Raw genomic sequence first — 24,820 nt, 5'->3', positions numbered from 1 at the left:
TTTGTTAATCTTTTTTTCTAAAGAAAGACACATAATGAAAGTCAAACTATTAAATGTAATAGTTCCTAGATGTAAAAAATTATCAACTGCATATGCAAAGATAATTCTGACCACTAAAAATGTGTACAATTGACCAATTTACTCATGGATCCACATTTAGATCTCCATATTTCTGGGACTGAACCATTGAGGGCCTTTAAAATGAAGATTCCAAAATTGTTAAAGTTAGTTAAAAATCAAAATATAAAAGGATATTAAGGTATCTTAAATAATTCTTCAGTTACAGTCAAGCAAACCAGGGGCAAAAAAACACTGCCACTGATGGCATACCTTTAATGAAACAAAGATTGCTAAAGTCAACAGATTTTACTAATAGACTTACCAATCTCTGTAAAAATAAAACAATGATTCTGCCATCTTTCTGAAGTCATTTATACCCCCTGTAATTTGGCTACAAATCTCAGGGTGAAAATTGTCATTTTGCCCCTCAAAGCAGCAAGTTACTCAGTAAATATACAATCGTAACATTTAATATTTTGTCTTTCTTCTTTCACCAGGAAAAAATATATAATTTTTTTTTTTAGCCAGGGACCTCTGGTTGAGTTGATATGGAATGACCCACCTAGCGTTACTTCATCTTTGTTAGGTTGAGTTCATTAAAGTTAATTATGCATTTCATTAAAATGCATATCCTGTCCTGCTGTACTTTCAGTAAATTGCACTTGAATGTTCTTGTAAGTTATTTTGCTCTGATGTCATCAAATAAATGTACAAAAATGTGTAATGCCCCTGGATCTGTAGTAATTCACCCATGTCATACAGAGTTTGGCTAATCACAGTTCTTTTATTCATTGTGAAATGTTGCATATTGCTGTAATATATCTGTGTTTCCTCCTGTAAGAGCACAATGGATCAGACATACACTGATGCTCATGACACTTGGAAGAAGTTTATTTAATAATAAACTATTTCAGTTCTATAATATGTGTGTTCCTTTTGTCCTTGTGTGCCAGGTAATATAATGTGGACCTGGATGTTTTTCATGGACTGGAGGGATAATGTTTGGTGATTTTAATTATTTTGTTTGATAAATATACTGTAAATGTTAGAATAAGGTTAAAAAATAATAATAAACTGCATCTGAAATGTATCTTCAAGATTTCTAATCAATAATCTTCAAATATCATTGTGGGTTATTACAATAATTATGTACATTTTGAATATGACAATGATAGAAGAAAACATATGTAATTATGCTCACCATCAACAGTAACATTGAATCTCTTGATAAACTCCTTATTCCTAATAATGGTTCTTAGTTGATAAAGTCCAGAGTCTGTGGTTCTGATGTCACTGATGGTCAGAGATCCAGTCTGATCCAGTTTCAGTCTGTCTTTGAATCTCTCATCATCATCATATGTAGGAATGTTCATGATCACTATAGCGATGCGATCGTTTCCAAACCTCCACACGATCTGTTCATCTCTCTGTATGTCTGTAAGATCAGGGTTTAGAGTGACAGAATCTCCCTCCATCACCGACACTGACTTCACTTCATTGTTATCAGCAAACACTCCTGGAGAACCAACAGGAACAGTTCATCAGACACAAATGAAGGCATTTTATGTAGTCAATTAAACAATTGTTCAACTTTCTGTTTATTTATTTATTTATTTTTACAGCTGTCTGCTTATTAGATTCAATAGTGAATCAAACACTGGAAATGGGACCTCAATGGAATATAGTAAGAAATAAAAGTATACTACAACATTTGTTTTGGTGAACTTAATTAAACTGAACTAATTAATTAATTAAAATGAACTAAAAAAATTAAAATGAACTAAAACAACTAAAAATCAAGATATTTCTAATTTGAATTCTCCTCAACCTGGATAAGGTAGTCTAATTTGAAAAGTGTGATTTCGAGAAGATTTTCTGAAGAACATTAAGCTCTTAAATCTGAAATTTATCGGAGAGCCACTGACTACCTAATAATCGCTTTCAATTGTCTTATATATTAGGATATTTCAAGTATGAATAATTTAATGATAGATATAAAGTGTTTAACCAGGAAGGGAACTAAATCTGTCTGTCAATCATGCACCAAAATAGTGATCAAAAACCGGAATTCAAACTACTTCTCACAGTAATATCAAAGATAGCATCTTTATCTAAAATTAAAACAAAAAACTGACATGAAAAAGAAACTTAGCTATATTAGATTAAATGTGTCAATGAATATAGAAGATTTGAACTTACCGACAAGATGCCATATGCAGAATAAAAGTATTATGTTAACCATTTTCATTTAAGCAGCGCTCGAAATGTTTTAAATAACACTTTTAGTCAGAACTAAACAATGCAAGTGTGGCATTAAAACCATTACATTTCTCATAAAAAAAGTGTTTATCTAAACTATCTTAACAGTAGATCGAGAGCCGTGGTTAATTAGATGCACGAGTGGGTGTGTAAGTGTCAGTTTGTTAAGCTAAAACCAGTGTAGGCTAAAAGAAACACACACAATTCTGTACTAGTCTAATTAAACGTCGTAACAAACAAACAAACAAAAAAAAACAAATAAAACAAAACATTTAGTCAGAATGCACATGTAGGCTATCTGACACACTGAGTTGTGGAATGCTGCTCTGGTGTGAACATTTGTTATATTAATAGCAAATTCGTTGTATAGCCTATTATATTAGTAGTAGTGCACGTGATTATACATATGCATTGTGAAAGTAATATTGTCTTACTATTATTATAAATATTATCGTCCAGCTGCAGTTGTTAATGCACCATAAACTGGTTTGTCTCAGATGATGATGAAGATGATGACGACGTTCGAATCCATCAGTCGGCACCTTGAAATGTTAATCCCATATTAGATGTGTAGGCTAAAGGTAAGTAAAGGCAATCTCTGTGAACCTATGAATCGTGAGAATTCACTGAGATCGCCCCCCAGCGTAGAGCTCCGCAATTAGAATTCTTTATGGCAACTCGTCGTAATTTTATTTTCACTATTAAGAATTAAATTAAAGTGCTCATTCAGGTTTAGACTAACAATTACATTTAGAGAGCCGTCTAATTCAATTCTTACTAGTAAAAATGCAATTGCAGGGCTAATTGTTGAGCTTTCTAATTCTACAATTCTACTTTAGGCCTACATTTAATAATTTAGCTATCAGATGCTTTTATCCAAAGCGACAACAATGCACATGTGAGTGTGTATATGTGTGTGTGCGTGTGTGTGTGTGGTAATGTAAGATGGATGAATGGATATTAGAAGCAGTTCAGGGTAGGCTAAAATTCCTCTCTGTGAAAAAGAATGTGTGTAACACTCAAAATAGTTTTTAATTTTTTTTTCTCTCTTATTTTCAGTCTCTCCCATTCACTTTCAATGGCTGATCGTTATTTTTTTTTTATTTTTTTTTTTATTTTTTTGCATTTTTTTTTTTTTATTTTTTTTTTTTTATTGATATAACAAAAAGGGGAATACAGAGACATTTGAATCCATAAAAAAAAAATCAAAATTCTGCATCTTATATCACATGTAAATCATGTTTCTAATACATTAAGTATCTTTTTCAACAGTTTAGATGTCTTTAGAGCTTTTCGGTTGCTTTGTATTGAAGTTAAAGAGTCATAAAAAATCTTCAGATCAGTGGAAAATAGTCTAACATTTGGCACAGTCGATATACATTTTGCTTTATGTATATGATATTTTCCAAATAGAATAAGAAGTTTAATTATATTATCCATTTCCAGTAACCCAGAATCACAATCCATAAACAAGACCATTACATCAGTTATTGTGACAAACTTATAAAATAACTCAAAAAGAAACCAAGAAACTTGGGACCAAAATAATTTAGAATAATTACAACTGAAAAATAAGTGTACAATTGTTTCATTTTCTTCTTTACAGAAACTGCATAATGGTGAAAACCCTTCTTTAAACTTACTAATAAAGTCATTACATGGATAGTATCTGTTTATTATTTTATAGTGAGTTTCTTTGACTTTATTAGGAATTACGTATTTATTTATATCAGACCACAAGTTCTTAAAAACAAGGAAGTGGTAATTCTGTTTCCACTTCACCATTGCCTTAGGTGAAGAGCTTTTTTCTTTGGTTAAAATTCTTCTGATATATACATTATTAAATTTTTTATCTCTAATGGAAAGGCCTCCAACAGTCAGACTAGGAAGAGAACCAATTGCAGGATTATATATCTTTTCGTTTTTTATAAGATAAAGTAGTTTCGGGGAGATACAATGAATGAGTTTAAAGTATTCTTTAGAAGATACATTTGTCCCAAGATAATTAACAAATTCATTATAATTAAGTAGGTCACCTGATTGATTTATCAATTCTGTAACAAAAATTAAACCTTTGTTAAACCAATCGTTCCAAAAAATGGTTTTGTTTTTGAATAATATATATTGGTTATTCCAAATAACACAGGAATGAGGTGAGAAATTGTGCTTGTAAGCTAATTTCCATGCATTCAAAGCTTGTTTGTGAAAGTTAGACAGCTTAATTGGGAGTTTAGTACATTTAAAATCACAAGCAAGTAAAAAATTAAGACCACCACATTCTTTGAAGATTAAATTGGGAATGAAAAACCATGGGAGGTTATTTTCACAAAGACAATGTTTGATCCAATTAATTTTAAATATATTATTGATAGTGTCAAAGTCTAAAGCATTTAGTCCTCCTTCTGATACACTTCTGATTATGGTTTTCCTTTTAATATATTCAGTTTTACCTCTCCAAATAAATTTAAATAAGATTTTATCAACTGCGGCACACATTTTAGAATCTACATAAAGAGATAACGCTGGATATACAATTCTGGAGATCCCTTCAGCCTTTGAAATCAATACACGACCTTGAATAGATAAATTTCTTTGGAGCCAACAGTTAAAGATATTTTTTGTTTTTTGTAATCTTTGAAAAAAATTCTCTGTTAGTCTCTCTGTGTCTGATTTACTAATTACAATACCCAAGTATCTGACTAATTGTTTAACCTGTATTCCAGATATACTTGAGTCTCCAATTTGATGTACAGCCATAATCTCACTCTTAGATTGATTCACAGATAGACCTGAGGCATCAGAGAACAATTTAAGTGCCTCCAAAATAACAGGGACCTGATCTTTGTTTTTCAAAAATAAACAAGTGTCATCAGCAAGTTGACTAATAGTTAAAGTGAAATCTCCTATCTCAATACCTTTAACTTGAGAGCAATGCAGAGTGTAAAGATTCAAAGTTTCGGCTACTAATAAAAATAAAAATGGGGAAATAGGGCATCCCTGTCTAATTCCTCTTTTGATACCAAAACGAGAAGACGTACCACTGGATAAAGAAACACTACTTGAGATATTATTATAGAATGTGTGCATCATTTTTGTAAAAGTTGGGCCAAAACCAAAATGATAAAGAGCTTGATACATGAAATTGTGCTCTACTGTATCGAAAGCCTTACAAAAATCTAAAAATAAAATAAGAGCTTCCTCATTTACTAAATCTGAATAATCTAAAAGGTCTAAAACCAGTCTAATATTGTTTGAAATATTTCTTCCCTTCATAAATCCAGACTGTGACACAGATATGATTTCCTCCAAGCATGGTTTTAACCTATTGGCATATAGAGATGCTAACAATTTGTAATCCGAGTTAAGCAGTGTGATTGGGCGCCAGTTATCTAAATGCAAAACGTCTTTATTTGGTTTTGGAACTAGTGTTATTACTCCCTGTTTCATAGATTCTGTAAGTTCTTCATTTGCTGCACACTCATTAAACACATTCAAAATAAACTCTCTAAGTTCTTCCCAAAAACATCTGTAAAACTCAAACGGTAAACCATCAGGTCCTGGGCTTTTGTTAAAAGGTGTTTTTTTAATGATATCATCTAATTCTTTCAATGATATCTCCTCTTCACAAAGGTTTTTGCTGTTTATGCTTATACTAGGAATGTAAGGTTGTATCTTGTTAAAAAATAAATCACTTGAATCAGGATTAAAAGATGATGTATATAATTTTTGGTAAAAATCTGAAACAAATTTTGAAATTATTTTGTCATCTGATATAAGAGTGTTGTCAATATACAAAGAGGAAATTTTTTTTAGTTCGGCTCGTTTTTTTTCCAAATTAAAAAAGTATGCAGAGTTTTTTTCGCCGGCTTCTAGCCATTTGGCCCTAGATCTAATGAAGGCCCCTTTAGCCTTTTCTATATAAAAGGAGTCTAATTTTTCTCTTAATAGGTATAAACTTTCTTTCTCTGCATCATTTGGATTGGCAAGACAAGTAATGCGGTTAATTTCTTTCAATATAATTTCAAATTGTAATCGTTTGGACTTTAAAAGATCTTTGCTAAATTTTATAGAGAACTTTCGACACTCATATTTAAACAATTCCCAGTTTAAGGTATAAGAAATATTAGTATTTTTTGTAAAAGAATCAATTATGCCTTTAATACCCAAACAATAATCAGAATTGTTTAATAAAGAGCTATTCAATTTCCAATACCCTGGTTTCCTAAATAAGTTATAATTAACGTCAGAAATTTCTAACTCGATACCTGCATGATCAGTTAAAGGTGCATTGGAAATAGAACATGATTTAACAGAAGAAATCAGATTATCAGATATTAACCAAAAATCAATACGTGATTTTTGTGTCAAATCAGGCTTAAACCAAGTGAAGGAAGGGGAAGAATCATTATGTAAGAATCTATGAATATCTACCAAAGAGAGAGTGGAACATATATCACTAATTATTTTGTTAACAGTAGTAGTGCCATATTTTGGAGGAAATCTATCATAGCATAAATCAGGAGCCTCATTAAAGTCCCCACCCATAATTAGTGATGCAGATGGGTATTTTGCTTTTAAAGAAATTAACTTGGAGGTTAAATCTGTAAAGAGACAACTATTAAGACTGGATCTGTTAAAGCCATATACATTTCCTAGAGTAACAATGTTTTCCCCAAACTGGATAACAATAATTAACCATCTTCCTTCATTTGAACAATGTGATTCAAGTACAGTGTAATTAAAGTGCTGATTAAATAAAATCATAACCCCAGCAGAATTGTTGGAACCATGACAGTAGATAATTTTACTCCCCCACTGGTTCGACCAGAAACTTTCATCTTTCACAACTGAATGCGTTTCTTGTAAAAAATAGACATCTCTACATTTCGATTTACAGAAAAGAAATAAAGCTTTACGTTTAGTTAAGTCTCGGATTCCCCTAACATTGAGTGAAAAACATTTCAACCTAAATGACATGAAATAAACACCAAGAACGTGTAACCAAAATCTATTGTTTAGTAAATAAAACTAAAACTTCTGAATGGAAGTAGAAAAAAAAGTGAGTGCAACACTTATCCAGACCTCCTCACTGTAGTAAGAACAAGTTTAACATTTCTCTAATCTCGGTTGGAACCCTAACAAGAAATAAGTTCCATGAGGATGAGAAACCTCGCAGAATGTCAGAGACGCGGTAAAGAGTCACTTATATGTTGTCAACTGTAATTTTCTTCCCGTCGATGATGGCAGCTGAACCCTGAAACCCTGCACGTTTACCTTCCTGTCTAGCTTGGTTCACGAGTGGCCACAGTTTGTTTCGAGCATCTCTTGCGCGTTGTGTTAAGTCCTCCGTTATCCTGATATTCTTTTGTTTGAGAATTTCGGAACGCTTTGCGTCGGCCCAGATGAGGTCACGGTGCGTGCGAGAGATGAACTGCACAATAATACGACGAGGCTGAGTGAGCCCTTTCTTTCCAAGCCTGTGGGCCACATCGATGGAAGACTGGAGAACATCTGTTAGAGATGGTGAAACAAAGCGCAATATTTCCATCACAGCCATCTTTACATTCTCACCTTCCTCTTCAGGGATACCAGCTATCCTTAAGTTCCACCGTCTTTTGTACGCCTCCAATTCATCCAGCTTTTCCCAAAGTTGTTTGTTTTCGGTCTTTAGCGATGTAACTTGATCCTTCATCACACTGGAGTTTGTAACGGCAAGATCGGCCTTGTCTGAGATCGCTTCCATTTTAGTTCCAAGTTCAACGATGCGGCTTGAGTTACAGGAGACAGAGTGTTCAATTGCCGTTAATTTCTCCAAAAAATCGTCTTGTTTTTTCCCTAGTTTCTCAATTGCTTCCAAGAGAACAGCATTTGATGGCTCTGTATGTCGTCGCATCTTCGATTGTGGGCTCTTGGTCGGAGTATCAGGTAACGTTGAAAGAGCAGATTTATCCGCCTGCACAGGTGGCGTGTAATCATGCACACGTTTTACTGCTAAAGCGTCTTCCATGTTGCGATGAGGAAAATAAATTTTATGACGAGACCGAATTGTTATAACCGATGGAAAGAGCAGTCACTTCTCAAATAGCATAGGCCTACAGGTTAATTTCCATGAAAGTGCGTACAGGAAACATCCATCATCAAGAAAAATTCCGTTGTAAGGGTTCTTAACTTGTAATAGTTAGTAGCTTACCGATTTTATTCACATGAGGACAGGTTAGGTCAAGAATTGCACATAAACGCTTAAGAGCAAAGTACAACACGACTCACACAGGCGCCATCTTGGCCCCGCCTTCCTGGCTGATCGTTATTGACACCACAAGTGTGACTATGTGCCATTTTGTACAAAATAAAAGCTTTTCAAAACAAACTTCCGGGTTAATCATTAGAGTAGACTAGTGTGATCAACAGTGCATTTTTTTCTGATTTTGTTTAAATTTCCACAAAAAAAAAAAATAGATATAGATATAGACATAAAATTAGATCCCTACTCTCAGATAAATGAGGCCTACAATTAATCCGATGCAAACAAAAATATAAAACCAGTCCTAATTGAAAGAAAAGAAAACTAGTTGACAAAAAGATTGAATCCAAAATTGGGTCATAATATAGCATAACTAGTGATTTATAAGCTATTATTTGTAGGCCGGTCATTTTTGACTGGAACGCCACTTGTGTTTTGAACACAACACAAGGGTAAAGAGGTGTTGATAAATCACATTTAGTTAATTTGAAGAGTCAGGGCCAATGGTTGTATCATTTTTAGCATGATATCAGCTGGAATTGATATCATTTGACTTACTGTTTTCCAAAACACAATCATGTTTATTTGGCACCAGCTGCAGTTAATGTTGAATTTTACATTTTCTTTATCAATATATCATTGAAGAACCATGTGTTCACCTCATGCTGCAGGAGTGTGATGGGGTGCAAGGTCTGTATTGACCAATGGATGGAGAACTCAAGGCAATGCCTTAAATGCAGATCTGAAGATTTTGTCATCACATAAGTTGCAGGCCTATAGTGTTCTTGGTCACTACAAGGTATGTGTAAAACAGTGTGCATTTTTCCACTCTTCCTGCAGTAACATCTAATGATCTAATGTTCTTGAGGTCACTACGAGTTTTGTGGAATTCTGTGTAAAACAGTATGCATTATTTTCCACCTGCAATAACATTTGTTCAGTTAGATTCAAGCAGGGTATTCGCAAATGGGATAGTTTTACAGGAAAGAAATCTTCAAAAGTTCAAAAACATTGCAGTTTAATTTGCATGTGTTGTGAGAATAGAATATTTTTCCATTGTACTTACTGTATACATATCTGCATAGACACCCAACTGTGCAAATTCATTTATAGATTTTCTGAACCTGGAGGATCATGTTCTGCAGAGTTCAGCTCCAACCAGTTCCAACACACTTTCCTGGACATTTCTTAAAATCCCAAAGATCTTAGCTGGTTCAGGTGTGTTTAATTAGCCGATCTTTACAGGACATTGGCCCTAACACCCAGTAGCACCTCAATGCAGTACACAAGATCCGGGGGGAGGAGTCGGATCTTATATAAGGGGTGGAGATTGGTAGGTTTAGGGGTGGAGATGGGTAGGTTTAGGGGTGGGTTTAGGGATCAGGGGGTGGAGACTGGTAGGTTTAGGTATGTAAGGTGGGAGGAGTTGGATCTAGATCCGACTCCTCCCCCCGGATTTTGTGCTCTGCATTGAGGACCATCTCCTAACGTTAGCTCTTCACATTAACTGAATGTGATTTATCAACACCTAGTACATCTTAAAACATAGAGCTCATGATAAATAAAAGGTCTAAATGGGCAAACATTAAATGCATAAACCAATGTGAATAACAATATCTTAAAGCAACTCTAAAGATTATTTTGTACCTTAAAATAATATTTAAATCGTTTCAGTGGTTCATCAAGTCGTAACAAGGTGAAAGGCTCTTCTGGATTCGCTTTGCAGCCCTATATCTGCTATAACCACATGTAAGTTTGCCAGATCGGGTCGCATTTCTGTAGTTCGAATGAGACATAAGAAACTACAAATTTGACTTGCTTTACGTCAAGCGTTACAATAGGCATTATTTAGTTTTTCTTCGTTTCTGATGTCACAATACATTATTCTTTAATAAAATCATGCAACATACTCTACCTTGTCTGTGGACATCGTTCATTCCAAAGCCGGTGCTGGATAAACAACGAGCGTGCATGCAATGGTAGGCTAAATTATTTACGACACAGGTAATGGACAAATCCACTTCTAACCTGTTGGGCGACTGAAGAGGAAAAGTTCTTAAGTGTTGCTTTAAAAGAAACTAGAGAATGGCAAACTTTGAAGTAGGGCTAAAAAGCCTGAATAGAAAGTTTTAAATAGTTTTACAGATTGTTCTCATACACAGTTATGGCCCATTTATGAATGCAATTCAAGCATTTATTTGTCATTGAAACTGATGCAAAAAGAGAAAAAGAGTAGACTGACACAATTTCTTATCCTGTCGCCCCCTCTAATGGACAACATTAAATATTACAGCCTTCATTGCTTAGTTAACGCAAGTCAATGTTTTTTTTTTTTTTTTTGGAAAGTAAGTCCGACCAGTTAGAAAAGATATAAGCGAGTCAAGAAGGTCTGTGCCGAGTTTGAAGTCAGTTACTCTCTTTCTCAAGCCAACATAAAGCAACATCAACCAATTTAGTATGTAATAAAATTGTGTTCGTTACATGTCATTCATCATGGGGGCCAGTTTGTTTAGAATTTTATTTTAATAAAACTCTACTGTGACCCAATTTCAGCAAGTGATGGTTTCGCACCGCGACAAAAGCGTATTAAAGTGGGATTTGTCATTGTGACTCTTATTCTACCTGGGCCTGTACTGAAGACGGTCCCATCAGATGAAAAGGCCGTTTCAGCGCTGCACACATGTACGAATAAATCAGAGAGACTGCTCATTGCAGAACAAATGATTGGAGCTTAGCTCCTCCTCATAGTCATCCAGTGAGGAGGAGCGAATGTAATTTGGGCCTAATGGGTGGAGCTAGAATATCCAACCATACCCTAACCCTACCCACTATCCCCTTTAGACATCCAGAGAGGTGGAGCTTGATGTCATTTGACTCTGCAGTGAGTACCACTTGATTAAATATCAAAACCATTTGAAAAATTAGTTAAACTTAATGAAAAAACAAATAGATGATCCGTCTTTTCATTTCTTGTTATTCCATTCCAACAGCAGTACATTTATCACTAAAGGTAAAGACATAAAAATGTATTTAGGCTATAACTCACCAGACAGACAACACAAACTCAACGAGAGCAAAATAAGTTTAAACAACATCATCTCCAACAGCCTGAGATAAAATTAGTCAATGATCTGAAAAATATTAGTAGATAATCTGAGGTTTATAAAGAAACTCCTCAGGGAGAATAGACACAGTTCATGAGTCACTAGTCACAGTCGATGAAATCAGTGTAATAAACCCCTTAACATGATAACCATAGTTTCCACCGAAATATAGTTACTGTCATGATCACCAGCTGGAGTGCCTTGATAGCCACCAGAGGGCATTCACCACAGACTACTGTATTTCCATCAAAGACAACATTACCCATAACTCATTGCCTGGTCTCTATAATATAAACCCTATTCACTCAGCCATTCAGGCATTCATTGCAAACTCTTGTATATGTCTACACTGCATTTAGAAGTGTGCTGCATGGTCATGGTCTTCTGCTCTTGCCTGTGTTCCTGTGCCCCATGACTGTTGGACTGTTTACCTGTGTTTTGACCTTTCCCTACTTTTGGTTTGATTTCGTGATCTCTGATTGTGGGTTACCCTTTCAGTAAATACTACATCCTCAACCCTTTGTGTCAGTTTCATGATAGTTACTATTGTCATTATAAATAAATAATCTTCTAAAGCACAATAAATTGGTTCTTGTAACCATAAGATTTTTTATTTCTTTTCATTTGGCTTAGTTGCTCAATGCAACGTCCTGAAGTTGTACAAGTTTTATTTTAGGAACAACATCTGTAGCATATAAATATGGTCAGCATGTTTATGAAGCCCATGACTAAAGTTCACACATTTGTTGGTGTGATCGAGTGAAGCGCTGTTTCATCTATTTATTTTCTGAACTGTGTCATTTCACACTGAATAAACATTTGACACTTTAAGGGTCAATGTCTCAACTTCCTACGGAAATGTTTGACTATAATTTCCAGCAGAAACAACCTCATTATAAATATTTTTTAAAGTAATTTTAAAATGACTCGGCGTATAGCGATGGAATCAGATTGCATGGTGTAGTGATATATAGTCTACTATGGCAATACCAATGCAGTATTTTCTGCAATAGCCTATTGAATGTTCTTTTTTTTTTCTTCATTCTCTTTTTTTTCTTTTCTCACTTCTCATTTCTCTCAGAAGCAACATCCTGTAAAGCATTTTGACAGTGTCTATTTCCGTAGAAAGGAGCCTGTGTATGCTGGTCTTATTTGGAGCTGATATAAACTGATCTCCCAGCTTCCAAAACCATAAACCAGAACTAAAAAGACAAAAAAAAAAAAAAGACTGGATTTGTCAGAAGGGTAGCAAATATATGTTATAAATGTGTTTTGATCAAATTGATAAACTTTGGGGTTTATGTATATGCTTTACATACTGTTCTCTCAGATCATCTTCTAGGGTGGATATATGGTGAATAGGCTACAAAAATAATCCATTTATTTCACAAATTTTCGGTAGAAAAATCCTCTGAGGCTTGTTAAAAGGCGTCATCATCATCATCATCATCATCATCATCATCATCATCATCATCATCGCCCCCTAGTGTCCTAATGTGAGAATATCTGATACATCAGTGATCAGCCAATCAGTGAAAACAGTGAAAAACATCCGAATACTGTAACAGAACTGTTCAAAATCTTTCAAACAGGTTTCTATAGTTTTCGTACTTGCTTCACAGACTAAAATACTAGTTTAAACAAAGCAGGATCAGAGTGTCTCATTGTTTGTCTTCAGAGCTCAGATTGTGCGCTGATCTTCAAGAGCAGATGAAGATCCTGCAGCGCCTCCTAGTGACTGAACATGAAAACACACTTTCTGCAATGCTGTTTTAATGTAGCCTACATATTTAATCATACATGTTGAGCATGCTAGTTTAACACAAAGCAGATTGTATAATAATTATTAAATACGTTTTGAGAATCACTGTACTCTCCCTCTATCTCTATTTCTACTTTTACTTCACAAAATATTTAAATGATGATGATGATGGTCAAATAAAAAATGTAGGCCTAGTAAAATCACTGAATTAATTTTTTTAAAGATAATTACGTGTTGTTCTTTATTTAGTTTGTAGTCTACGTTGTGATATGTAGTAGCCTAATATTAAGAGCACTGGTAATCCGGATTTGGTTATCTGTAAAAGTTTGTATTTAAATCAGGGTGATCCAATCTAATATTGCTGGTGTAACCCTCCATAAACCTCATATTTAAAGGAACACTCCACCGTTTTTTGAAACAGGGCTTATTCACCTTCTTTCCTACATTTAGATAGGTGGGTAAATGCATTTTTGTCTCAGTGCATGCATTGTTTTAGTTTGACAGGGTCGGCGCTAGCTTAGCTTAGCATAATGAATGGAATCCTTTGTTGCCAGCTAGCATGTCCTGAGTAAAAGTGATTTTTTTTTTTTTTTTAAAAACCCACCTAATTACTTCTTGTGGCCTGCGTATTCACAACAAGTACACATAGCGATGCAGATTAACATTAGGTGATTTCCTAGGCAGATATTGACTAGGGACTATATTCGGAAGAAGCACAGGCAAAGCACTGCTACTTGGGCGCAGAGATATCACGCCCAAGTAGCAGTGCTTCGCCTGTGCTTCGCCTGTGCTTCCACCTAATATAGTACTTAATACATAGGCCTAGGTCAATATCTGCCTTGGAAATCACCTAGTGTTAATCTGCATCGCTATTTGTACTTGTTGTGAATGCACAGGCCACAAGAAGTAATTAGGTGGGTTGTTTTAATTTTTTATATCACTTTTACTCAGGACATGCTAGCTGGCAACAAAGGATTCCATTCATTATGCTAAGCTAAGCTAGCGCCGACCCTGTCAAACTAAAACAATGCATGCACTGAGACAAAAATGCATTTACCCACCTATCTAAATGTAGGAAAGAATGTGAATAAGCCCTATTTAAAAAAACGGTAGAGTGTTCCTTTAATTAAACACTGTCGTTGAAGTTGGTATTATGGCTTTATGTAGCTAGCTATGGTCAGACACTTGCATTGTGTAGATGCTTGGAGTGTCTGATGTAGGCTATACATAAACGCCACTGACCCTCGCAAACTCCTCCAAAATATATAGTCCAAGTATAATAGACTTGACCATACCATACTGAATGTGAAAACTTAAACATCAAAAGTCACTGCTTACATTACCAGGGCATTTATTCGCAGTACACAAAAACTCTGCATGCGTTCACAACATTACAAAACAACATTACAAAGTTCTTTTCTTTCTACTCCACGTCGGTTTCTACTACCTGTCTTTCGTGGGCGCCCTGGATGATCGCTAAAACAACGTGCTTGCTTGAGCATAAATTAAGTGTTTTATGCATTTGCACCAACATTGATTTAAACACATTTCCTCCATTAACCCCATCATGAATTTAGAATACATAAGAACTATCCAAGTGAACAATAAAAATAACATAAAGACATATTGGGGGTACTCTCTCTCTAAACAATAACATCACAGGGAATGTTATGGAGCCCCACACATAATTGTAATAAAATGATAAAGACCTGGAGAAGGCCTGCAGAGTAGCCTACTTTATACTGGCATATATTTACCTTTTTCAAAACTTGGATTTTCTTACCGGTTTTTGTGCATTTTGTTTGCAGAAAGTTGGTTCAGAAAGTAATTTCTTCATTACGGGTCTGAACTGATTAATGATGACAGACTTTAAAACAGCAATACTTTTACAAATCAGAAGAATCTTTAGGCAAGTCTTCTATGAATAGAAAAAAGTCTAGCGAAATCCTGGTTGGACTAATTAAGGGTTATGATGACAATGATTATACTGTATACATTTTGAATATGAAGAGGACATAAGAAATACTGTAATTATCTACTCACCATTAACAGTAACATTGAATCTCTTGATATACAGCTTATTCCTAATAACGGTACTTAGTTGATAAAGTCCAGAGTCTGTGGTTCTGATGTCACTGATGGTCAGAGATCCAGTCTGATCCAGTTTCAGTCTGTCTCTGAATCTCTCATCATTATCATATCTAGGATTGTTCATGATCACTCTTGCGATGCGAATGTTTCCAAACCTCCACACGATCTCTTCATCTCTCTGTATGTCTGTGAGATCAGGGTTTAGAGTGACAGAATCTCCCTCCATCACTGACACTGACTTCACTGCATCTCTGTCACCAAACACTCCTGGAGAACAAAGTCAAGTCCAGATTCAGCATTATTTGTGGCAGCTTGCATTTATGTCTTATTTTTACTTTTTTTTTTTAAATCATGAAATAATTTATAACATTTAAAAAAGCATATGGGATATGATCAGTGTCAGTGTATATTGAGCTTGTTTACATGCACGTTCTTTGGCCGATTATGTCATGTAAATGAGAATGATTATGTTTTGACTTCACTACCGAGAAAAAAACTGATTTAGGCCTATTAATAAAGTCTGAAAAAGAAAGTTTACATGAGGAGCCAGAACTACAATTTTAGTAATTCACAGCAAAACAACAACAAAATGCAGCAAAAAAAAAAAAAAAAAAAAAGTCCTGGTGAAATCCTGGTTGGACTAACTAACTCTCTCCCCGCCAATGATGGAGATTTCCAGCTTTCTGTGTTTTTACTGTTATCTAGACTAGGGCAGGAGGCACTATGACATCTTCTGAAAGAGAACTGGATCTCATGTTCAAAACACAGGGGAAAAAGAAACAGAAACAAAATGATATCTTATAAGCAGATGCATAAAATAATGCAATCATCAGTATTAAACAGCAGATAAAACAAAACTGTCTAATGATGAAAAGTCGACCGAGGACGAGCTCTAGGACTGTGAAGCATTAAGGGTGTTGATGGACTCGATCTACTCCATCTGTGTTTTGATCATCGTTCTGAATCCGATCCAGACTTAGTTTTTGACAAAAACACGATTTTTGCTCAAAAATTTTTTTTCAATGTAACTCACCCATATTCAAGTGTTGATAAAAAAGAAATGCATGATGCTAGAATACTTTTTGTTTGTTTGTTTGTTTGTTTGTTTGTTTGTTTAAAAACAGAGGGTCTGTTCGTTCTTTTGATATATTGCATATTCCGATATCAATACAACAAAATATTCTGGGGGCCAAGAAACTTTAATGAAAATGATTAAAAAAATGCTTTAAAAAAGATAAAAATAATAAAAGCACTGGTGAGAAAAGTGTTAAAGATTATGCCAATGATTAAGTACGGACTTAATGAAGAGGACTGAATAAATTACACTGTAATTATGCTCACCATTAACAGTAACATTTAATATCTTGATATATATGTGTTCATCAGACACAGATGATGATCTTGGTTTCATTTTAAAATTAAATGTTTTAGTTTTTTTTTTTTTACCGCAATGCCCTAAACATTCTATTTTTTTCTCTCTCTCTCTTTTAAAATCATTGCAAATAGAATCTCACTAAAATATAGAAAGAAAAAAAAGGACATTACAGCAAATGTTTTGGTCAAATGAAAAGCTTTAGTGGCAAAATAACTTGAGAAACTGACAGGCCTACAATAAATAAGACATGTGTAGTTGTGCTTCACTGAAATAAAATCATCTAATCACACTATTTTCCAGATGAGAAATATATCCATCAAAACTATAGTGATCAGAGACCTGAATGAAAAACTCCATCTAACATTATAGTAAGAATTGACAGAATATTTGTCTGGAAACAATGCAGATTAGTAAATATGATTCAAATGTGTCGATAAACAAAAAATCTACTTACCAATTAAATGCCATAGGCACACAAATAATGAAAGTTGTGTATAATGAGGCATTGATCAGATCTATAGGCTATTGTTGTTTAAAAAAAAAAAACGCCCGAAATCTGAAATAAACAATGAATGTATGACATTAAAACCAGACGGATCTCCTAGAAACTTCTTTATAGGTCAACGGGAGGCGGAGAGTCGTTGTAGTGTCTCTCTCTCTCTCTCTCTCTCTCTCTCTCTCTCTCTCTCTCTCTCTCTCTCTCTCTGTGTGTGTGTGTGTGTGTGTGTGTGTGTGTGTGTGTGTGTGTGTGTGTGTGTGTGTGTGTGTGTGTGTGTGTGTGTGTGACGAGACAGTTTGTGATATTTATCCAGTTCAAACCAGTCAGGCCTGGACAGTATGGGCTGGGGCCAGCGAGAACGATTGTGGCCGTTCAGCAAACTCAGTTTTGTGTATCGAGACTTTCGGTTTCATCGGGCGTTTTCCAAAATGTGTTGCTCAATAAATGTTCTGTAAAAAGATAGTTTTTCAGAAATCACACACTATGGGGTCCTTTAGCCCTGTATATAAATATGAAAATGATTGCAGCGTTGGTAGTGGTCATCCTTCTCAGTAAGTCACTCTACATGATGCACGACTGCTCGTGCAACAGTTCGTGCAAGCCTTTGTCGAGGTGAATTAAAAATACTAATTCACATTTAGCAAAGACTGTGAGGAAAACAAAATCTTACATTTTGTTTAGAGCCTTTAAAATAAATAACTACAAGCCAAGCTGCAATACCAAACAGCACCACACGGAGATATGCCTCTATAACAGCCGCATTACAGGGTTTGTCATCATTACTCACCATCATGTTGCTCGCTGGCGACATCTGCTGGTCAAAATGGCGAAAATGCAACGAAATCTCAACCCAAACATGCATAAAAATACCTTTTACAAACCAGTTACAAATGTTTGCTTGAGTGTGTAATCTATTAATCTAATATAAAAAAACATCAAATACAATGTGACATATTTTTATAAATTGTCTTTTCTTATAGTTTATTAATTTGTTTTGCGTTTTTAAGGAGGTATTAATCAAACCAATACAAGACAAATAACTACTAGCCTACTCTTCTACTCTTTTTTTATACAAATGTGTTAATGCAATAACATAAAAAAGAGCAAAAATAACAGTGTACACGTCTCTTTTTTAAAGTTTTTTAAAAATCTTTTTTTTTTTTTTCTTATAAATTTCTCAGTTTTTTAATGCCAAATGAGGGTTTGTGCTGGCACAGGCTATTAGTAAATCTGGCCTAAAATGTAGGCATACAAAAGTTTTTCTCATCTACAGCCTTAGAGCTGGTCAGATTTCCAAGTAAATCTGAAGACTTTTAGCAGGTTTTGTTGTGTTTGATTTAAACCCTGCAGCAAGATTGTCTTTCAGGATTAGGGTTTGACACCCTTGTTCCCTTTTAGAAAATATCTAGTTTATAAAAGCCAGTAAACTAAATATAATAATATCAGTTTAACATGTGAATATTAACATTTTTTTTTAAATGTTTTTGTTATTTTTTAAATGCAGTTTTTAAACTTGAAAACCTTTTTTTTTCTCAAAGCGCTTCACATTTGAAGGGGGGAAATCTCCTCAACCACCACCAATGTGCAGCAACACCTGGATGATGCGACGGCAGCCATATTGCACCAGAACGCCCAACACACACTTACTATTGGAGAGGAGACAGAGTCATGAAGCCAATCAATATATATGGGGATGATCAGAAGGCCATGATGAAAGGGGGCCAATAGGCAAATTTGGCCAGGATGCCGAAGTTACACCCCTACTCTTTTTCTGAAGGAAATCCTGGGATTTTTAATGAGAGAGTCAGGACCTCGGTATAACATCTCATCCAAAAGACGGTGCTCTTTGACAGTATTGTGTCCCCGCCACTATCCTGGGGCGTTAGGACCTACACAGACCACAGGTTGAGCGCCCCCTGCTGGCCTCACTAACACCTCTCCCAGCAGCAACCTAGTTTTCCCAGGTCTCTCATCCAGGTACTGACCAGGCTCAGCCCTGCTTAGCTTCAGTGGGTAACCAGTCTTGGGCTACAGGGTGATATTGTTGCTGTCTGAACTTTCCTCTCCCACCAGTGGTTTTGTGGGATTGCGGTCTCAGCTAATTTGCCCTTTTTTAAGTAAATCTGGCCCAAAATATTGTATTGTGATAATGATCATATGAATATCAATATCAGTCTAAAGGAATCCAAAAGCATGATTTAATTAAACAAATATACATTTTATTTTATTTGAAAGAGTAATACAGTGTAAAACACAAATGTCAATACGATGATCAACACATCATTTGTAGAATCACAGAGAGTTTGATCATTGATCTGCGATTAAACATGTGTAAACCACCTCCGTCATTTCAGATTTCTGTTGGAAAAGACAAACACAAAAGGTCAAAGGAGAAAAACAAACCTGATGTTTCAGAAGCAAAAACTGCAAGAGCTCAAAATTAATAAATGACAGAAATTTGCTGAAAATTCATCAATAGATATTACAGGCCAATGTTTCTCACATTGAATGATGGTCTTGTGTTTGTGTGTAATGATCTCTGTCTTTTTATATTCTTAGGACTTTTATTATAAAATTCTGAAAACAATAGCAGCTTTCATAACAGTGACAAAAATAAAAGCAAGTGTGACTGTGGAAATAAAACATGTTCAACATCAGATACCAGGACAAGAGCGAATACAGCGTTAAATATATAGATGCAAACAAGTCAGACAGACATTTAGCACAGGAAGCATTATTTATTTATAATGGAATAACAGCATATACTATTTCACAAACTTGTTAAACATATTTGCCAATATTTAATGTGCAGTGTTTAAAACAGTGGTAATATTATATTGCATTGCTCATTACATTTTGAAAAAAAAAAAAAAAAAAGGCTAAATGAATAAATGTAAATGTCACTAAACTCACCATCATTTGTCCAGTGTGTGTGTAGAGTGTTGCATCAGCGTGAGTCTCGTCTTCAACTGTAATGACAGACATGTTCAATCAAAACATGTATTTGTGTCTAATATTGTTGCGCCACATTATTGTTTACAGATTTATAAGCTGTAGGTGCATCTACAGTACCTGTGTATTTGTGTTTCCTGCACATACAGAAGATCATGATAACAGCCACGATCATCAGAGATCCAGCAGCAGAAGAAGACATCAGCACTATCAGAGACACTGAGACTGGAGGAGGATGAGGAGGAGGAGGAGGAGGAGACTGTGATGGGGGATGTGGGTCTGGAACTGTAATGGCGATAAAGAGACATTAGTGTCAGTTTGATCGACAAAAAAAAAAGACAACTTTGTTCAAACTTTAAATGCTAAATATGACTATTGATGTACTTGAACATATCTGTCAGAGTTTAGTGATGTTGTTCAGTCTGGTGTCTGATGAAATTGGTCAGACATTTTTTATTTTCTATCAAACTTTGGCCCAAAGCTGTTTTACAAGTAGGCTACCCTGATTACATGTACAAGAATATGAAGAAGACAGTAAAAGTACAGTGTAATTCTCTACTCACCATTAACAGTAACATTGAATCTCTTGATAAACTGCTTATTCCTAATAATGGTTCTTAGTAGATAAAGTCCAGAGTCTGTGGTTCTGATGTCACTGATGGTCAGAGATCCAGTCTGATCCAGTTTCAGTCTGTCTCTGAATCTCTCATCATCATCATATCTAGTAATGTTCATGATCACTCTAGCGATGCGAATGTTTCCAAACCTCCACACGATCTCATCATCTCTCTGTATGTCTGTAAGATCAGGGTTTAGAGTGACAGAATCTCCCTCCATCGCTGACACTGACTTCACTGCATCTGTGTCACCAAACACTCCAGAAACACAATATTATTAACAGCTAAATTAAATCCTCTGAACATTTTTAACTATACATTATTACTAGAAGTATAAAAACATGTTTATAACTCACCAGATAGACAACACAAACTCAAAGAGAACATAATAAGTGTGAGCAACATCATCTCCAACAGCCTGAGATAAAAATCACTCTACGATCCGAACAATATCAGTAGATAATCTGAGGTTTATAAAGAAACTCTTCAGACAGGAAGAATAAACACAGTTAATGAGCGCGTCTGTGTACGTGAACGCGCTTCACTGAAGCCTCTGTTATAGCCTACTCCAGTTTGGACGCGTACACGACAGCTGCGCACAGCTCGGACGCGGACTACTTGTATTTATACTTTCTGCTGAGGTCCGCTCGGTAAACGCGTTAAACGCATACGCATTAGATCGGTCTGGCCAGTATAATCGATAATATTTTAAATATTTAAAGTTTATATTTGCATTTATGTCAAAACCTAGACACTTTCAAACATCAAAATGACATTTATTCATATGTATTCGTGTCAAAATGATATATAAACATATTTTCCTATTCTATTTTGCCTGGAAACGCTTCCAACAGCTTGCGTGAAAAATAGGCATTGTTTCTATTTCTAGAATGCACGCGTTTTCCGTTTTTTCAAATTCGGCGTCCATGTTATTTCCATCTCTTTCGCGGTTTTAACCTAATGAACGCGCGCCCTTGGTCCGCGCGGTCACAAAAAATGGGAGGCACGCGCCAGTCCGCAACAAGCCTCCGCGCGCACCCCCGATGACGATTTTTACGTCACGCGGACCCTTGCGGACCCTCGCGCCATCGCGGTCGCGGAAAGTATAACAGAGGCTTGAGTAGTCACATGATACAGTTGATGAAATCTAACATTTATGTTGGCCAAATAAACAATATAATGTAATAAACCCCTTAGCATAGTTTCCACCAAAATACAGTTACTGTTGTCATTATAAATAAGCAATCTTGTAAAAATATGAACATGGGATCTCACAATGCTGTATGTTTTGAGTTTTTTTTTTTTCCCAGTAGGCTTTGCTCAATACAACGTCTGAGGTTTTACCAGTTTTATTTTGGGAACAATATGTAGTGTGGCATATAAAATATAGTCGCCATGTTTATGAATCACATGACTAAAGTTCGCACATTTGTTGGTGTGATCGAGTGAAGCGCTGTTTCTTCTATTTCATTAGTTTCTGAATTGCGTCATTTCACACTGAATAAACATTGGTCACTTTAAGGGTCAATGCCACAACTAGAAATGTTTGACTATCATTTTCAACAGAAACAACCATCATAATTCATCATAATTATTTTTTAAAGAGATTTTAAAATTAAAGTATAGTGATGGAATCAGATGGCATCGTGCATTGATATTGTATTTTCTGCAATAGCCCATGAATGTTAGACATCCTCGGGTTTTTTTTTTCTTTTCTCACTTCTCATTTCTCTCAGAAGCAACATCCTGTAGAGCATTTTGCCAGTGTCTATTTCAGTAGAAAACAGCCTGTATATGCTGGCCTTATGTGGAGCTGATATAAACTGATCTCCCAGCTTCCAAAACCACAAACAACACAGCAGAACTAAACAGACTAAAACAACACAGACTTGATTTGTTAGAAGGGTATGGCAAATGTATTTTATAAAGGTGTTTGATAAAAAAAATTGAAATACTTTGGAGTGTATGTATATGCTTTACATACTGTGCTCTTCTGCTGATCTTAGGGTGGATATAGGGGAATATAGGCCTAAGAAATAATAAAATGATTTCACTGTTTTCTGTACAAAAATCCTCTGAGACTTGTTAAAAGGGATCATCATCTCATCATCATCGCCCCCTAGTGTCCTGATGTGAGAATGTCTAAATCATCAGTGACGGACTGAAAGTGACCTCACAACAGCAGCCACGCCCACTACAGCAGAGACAACCAATCAGAACAGTGAAAAACATCCCAATAAAATCTTTCAAACAGGTTTCAATATGCAATCTACAAAATACCAATCCTTCAGAATGAAGCATAAAGATTTTGTATAATTTATGTTAGTTTATTAATTTGGAGTGTGTTTTGTGAATTTATTTTTTTTATTATTTTTTTTTTTTTTTGATGGCTTGGCTATTCAGATACAAATCTACTACTCTTCATTTTTATTATACAAATGTGTTAATAAAATGTCCAAACTTAGAAAACTGATCCGAGATCAGGTAAAAACATATAGACTGGTTGATGGGTTCACTGCATGTGATCGCCCCCTAGTGGCAACTGTTTCAAAACATTTGTGACATACCGAAGCATCGTTTATTCTATTGGCTATGCAGTGGGAGGAAGAAATTCATCCATTAAAGGACAATTTCGGCACAAAATGAACCTAGGGGCAATTAACACATGGTTACCGAGTCGATCGTTCTTTGGGATGTGTTTTCATGATAAACGAATGTAAAGAGTTTTATCTCTAAAAACTGATTAGCTTAACTCTAGTATGTAGACATACATATATATAACATCTATATTGTATTCTATATCACTGGCACATAAAAGAAAGAAATCAGTTTGTTGAATAGGCTAATTAAGAGATTTTGAAATCAATGTCATTACAGTTCAGAATATATTTCAGAATGCACAGAAACAGTTAAGGGTGAATGATATAAAATATTTAAGAGATAGCCTACAGATTTAATTAGAGGGATATAGTTTTTTTTTCCTCATTTAATTATTCCTTTTTCGTTCATCGAGGCTTCACACTCCATCCCATGCAGTAAGTGGCGGAAATGCACCTCAAGCTGGTGCCAACCAAAAAATGTCAAAGTTAAAGTTCACGCAAACAGGTAGGCTACAAATAGACAAGTTTTAGTCAAATATTCCTCAAACTGGTGGCCATGCCCCCTGCAAGGCTGCCAGATGGCACAGGGTGAGCCACACTTTTGACATTAATGAACTAATTCTACAAGCTAACCACAACAATTAAAATATTAAAAGAATTATAAGTGGTTAAATTGATCAGCCACAAGGCTAAAATTACTCGTGGGGGGGGGGGGGGGGGGGATTTGTATTTGTGTGTTCTGTTTATAAAAACAATATTCTCAAATATTTTACAACACACTTATGTTTGCGTTCACACCGCCGCCGGCGAGAGCGTCAAAGTGGCCGGTCAGTAACGGTCTAAAACTATACGGATTCATTCGGACCGCTCCGGACTGCAGCCTCAACATTCCCAACAAGACTGATGAGGAAAGCAGGAGAAATTAACGAAATTAGAACACTTTAAATCCCCTAATCACCCTTACAAACATTTACCATGAATGTAGGCTACTGTAGTAATTTACCATGGTTGGGCAGAAATGTGCAATATGAATACTTTGTAGTAATAAATCCCAGATAGCACCGACTATTTGATGTGCATTTTACATCTGGAAGACGTATTTTTAAGAGTGTTTGCTCATCCGCAATACGTCTATATAGACGTTTCCTGTCAGATGTCAAATAGACGTTTAGAAGATGTCAGTTTAACATACATTCTAAATCATTACATCTTAAAGACATCTTCTGCACGTCTATTTGACTTCTGACAGGAAACGTCCTA

The 24,820-nt window shown here is 35.3% G+C and overlaps 1 protein-coding gene across 1 annotated transcript in view; it reads right to left on the bottom strand.

The window, feature by feature from the left end:
- Positions 1 to 21,437, bottom strand: part of LOC307169771 (uncharacterized protein) — a 28,114-nt gene extending 6,677 nt beyond the window's left edge. The window contains exons 1-4 of the mRNA XM_079890584.1: positions 21,317 to 21,437; positions 20,907 to 21,218; positions 15,470 to 15,784; positions 1,262 to 1,576 (exon numbers count right to left, since the gene is read on the bottom strand). Coding sequence (XP_079746710.1) covers positions 1,262 to 1,576; positions 15,470 to 15,784; positions 20,907 to 21,218; positions 21,317 to 21,368 — 994 coding nt within the window. The 5' untranslated portion in view covers positions 21,369 to 21,437. The remainder of the gene's footprint in view (positions 1 to 1,261; positions 1,577 to 15,469; positions 15,785 to 20,906; positions 21,219 to 21,316) is intronic.
- Positions 21,438 to 24,820: the final 3,383 nt, after the last annotated feature.

This window comes from Squalius cephalus, assembly GCF_949319135.1.
Source record: "Squalius cephalus genome assembly, chromosome: 13".
NCBI lineage: Eukaryota > Metazoa > Chordata > Actinopteri > Cypriniformes > Leuciscidae > Squalius > Squalius cephalus.
The sequence above is the reverse complement of the archived record's forward strand: the minus strand, read 5'-3'. Positions and strand labels throughout refer to the sequence as shown.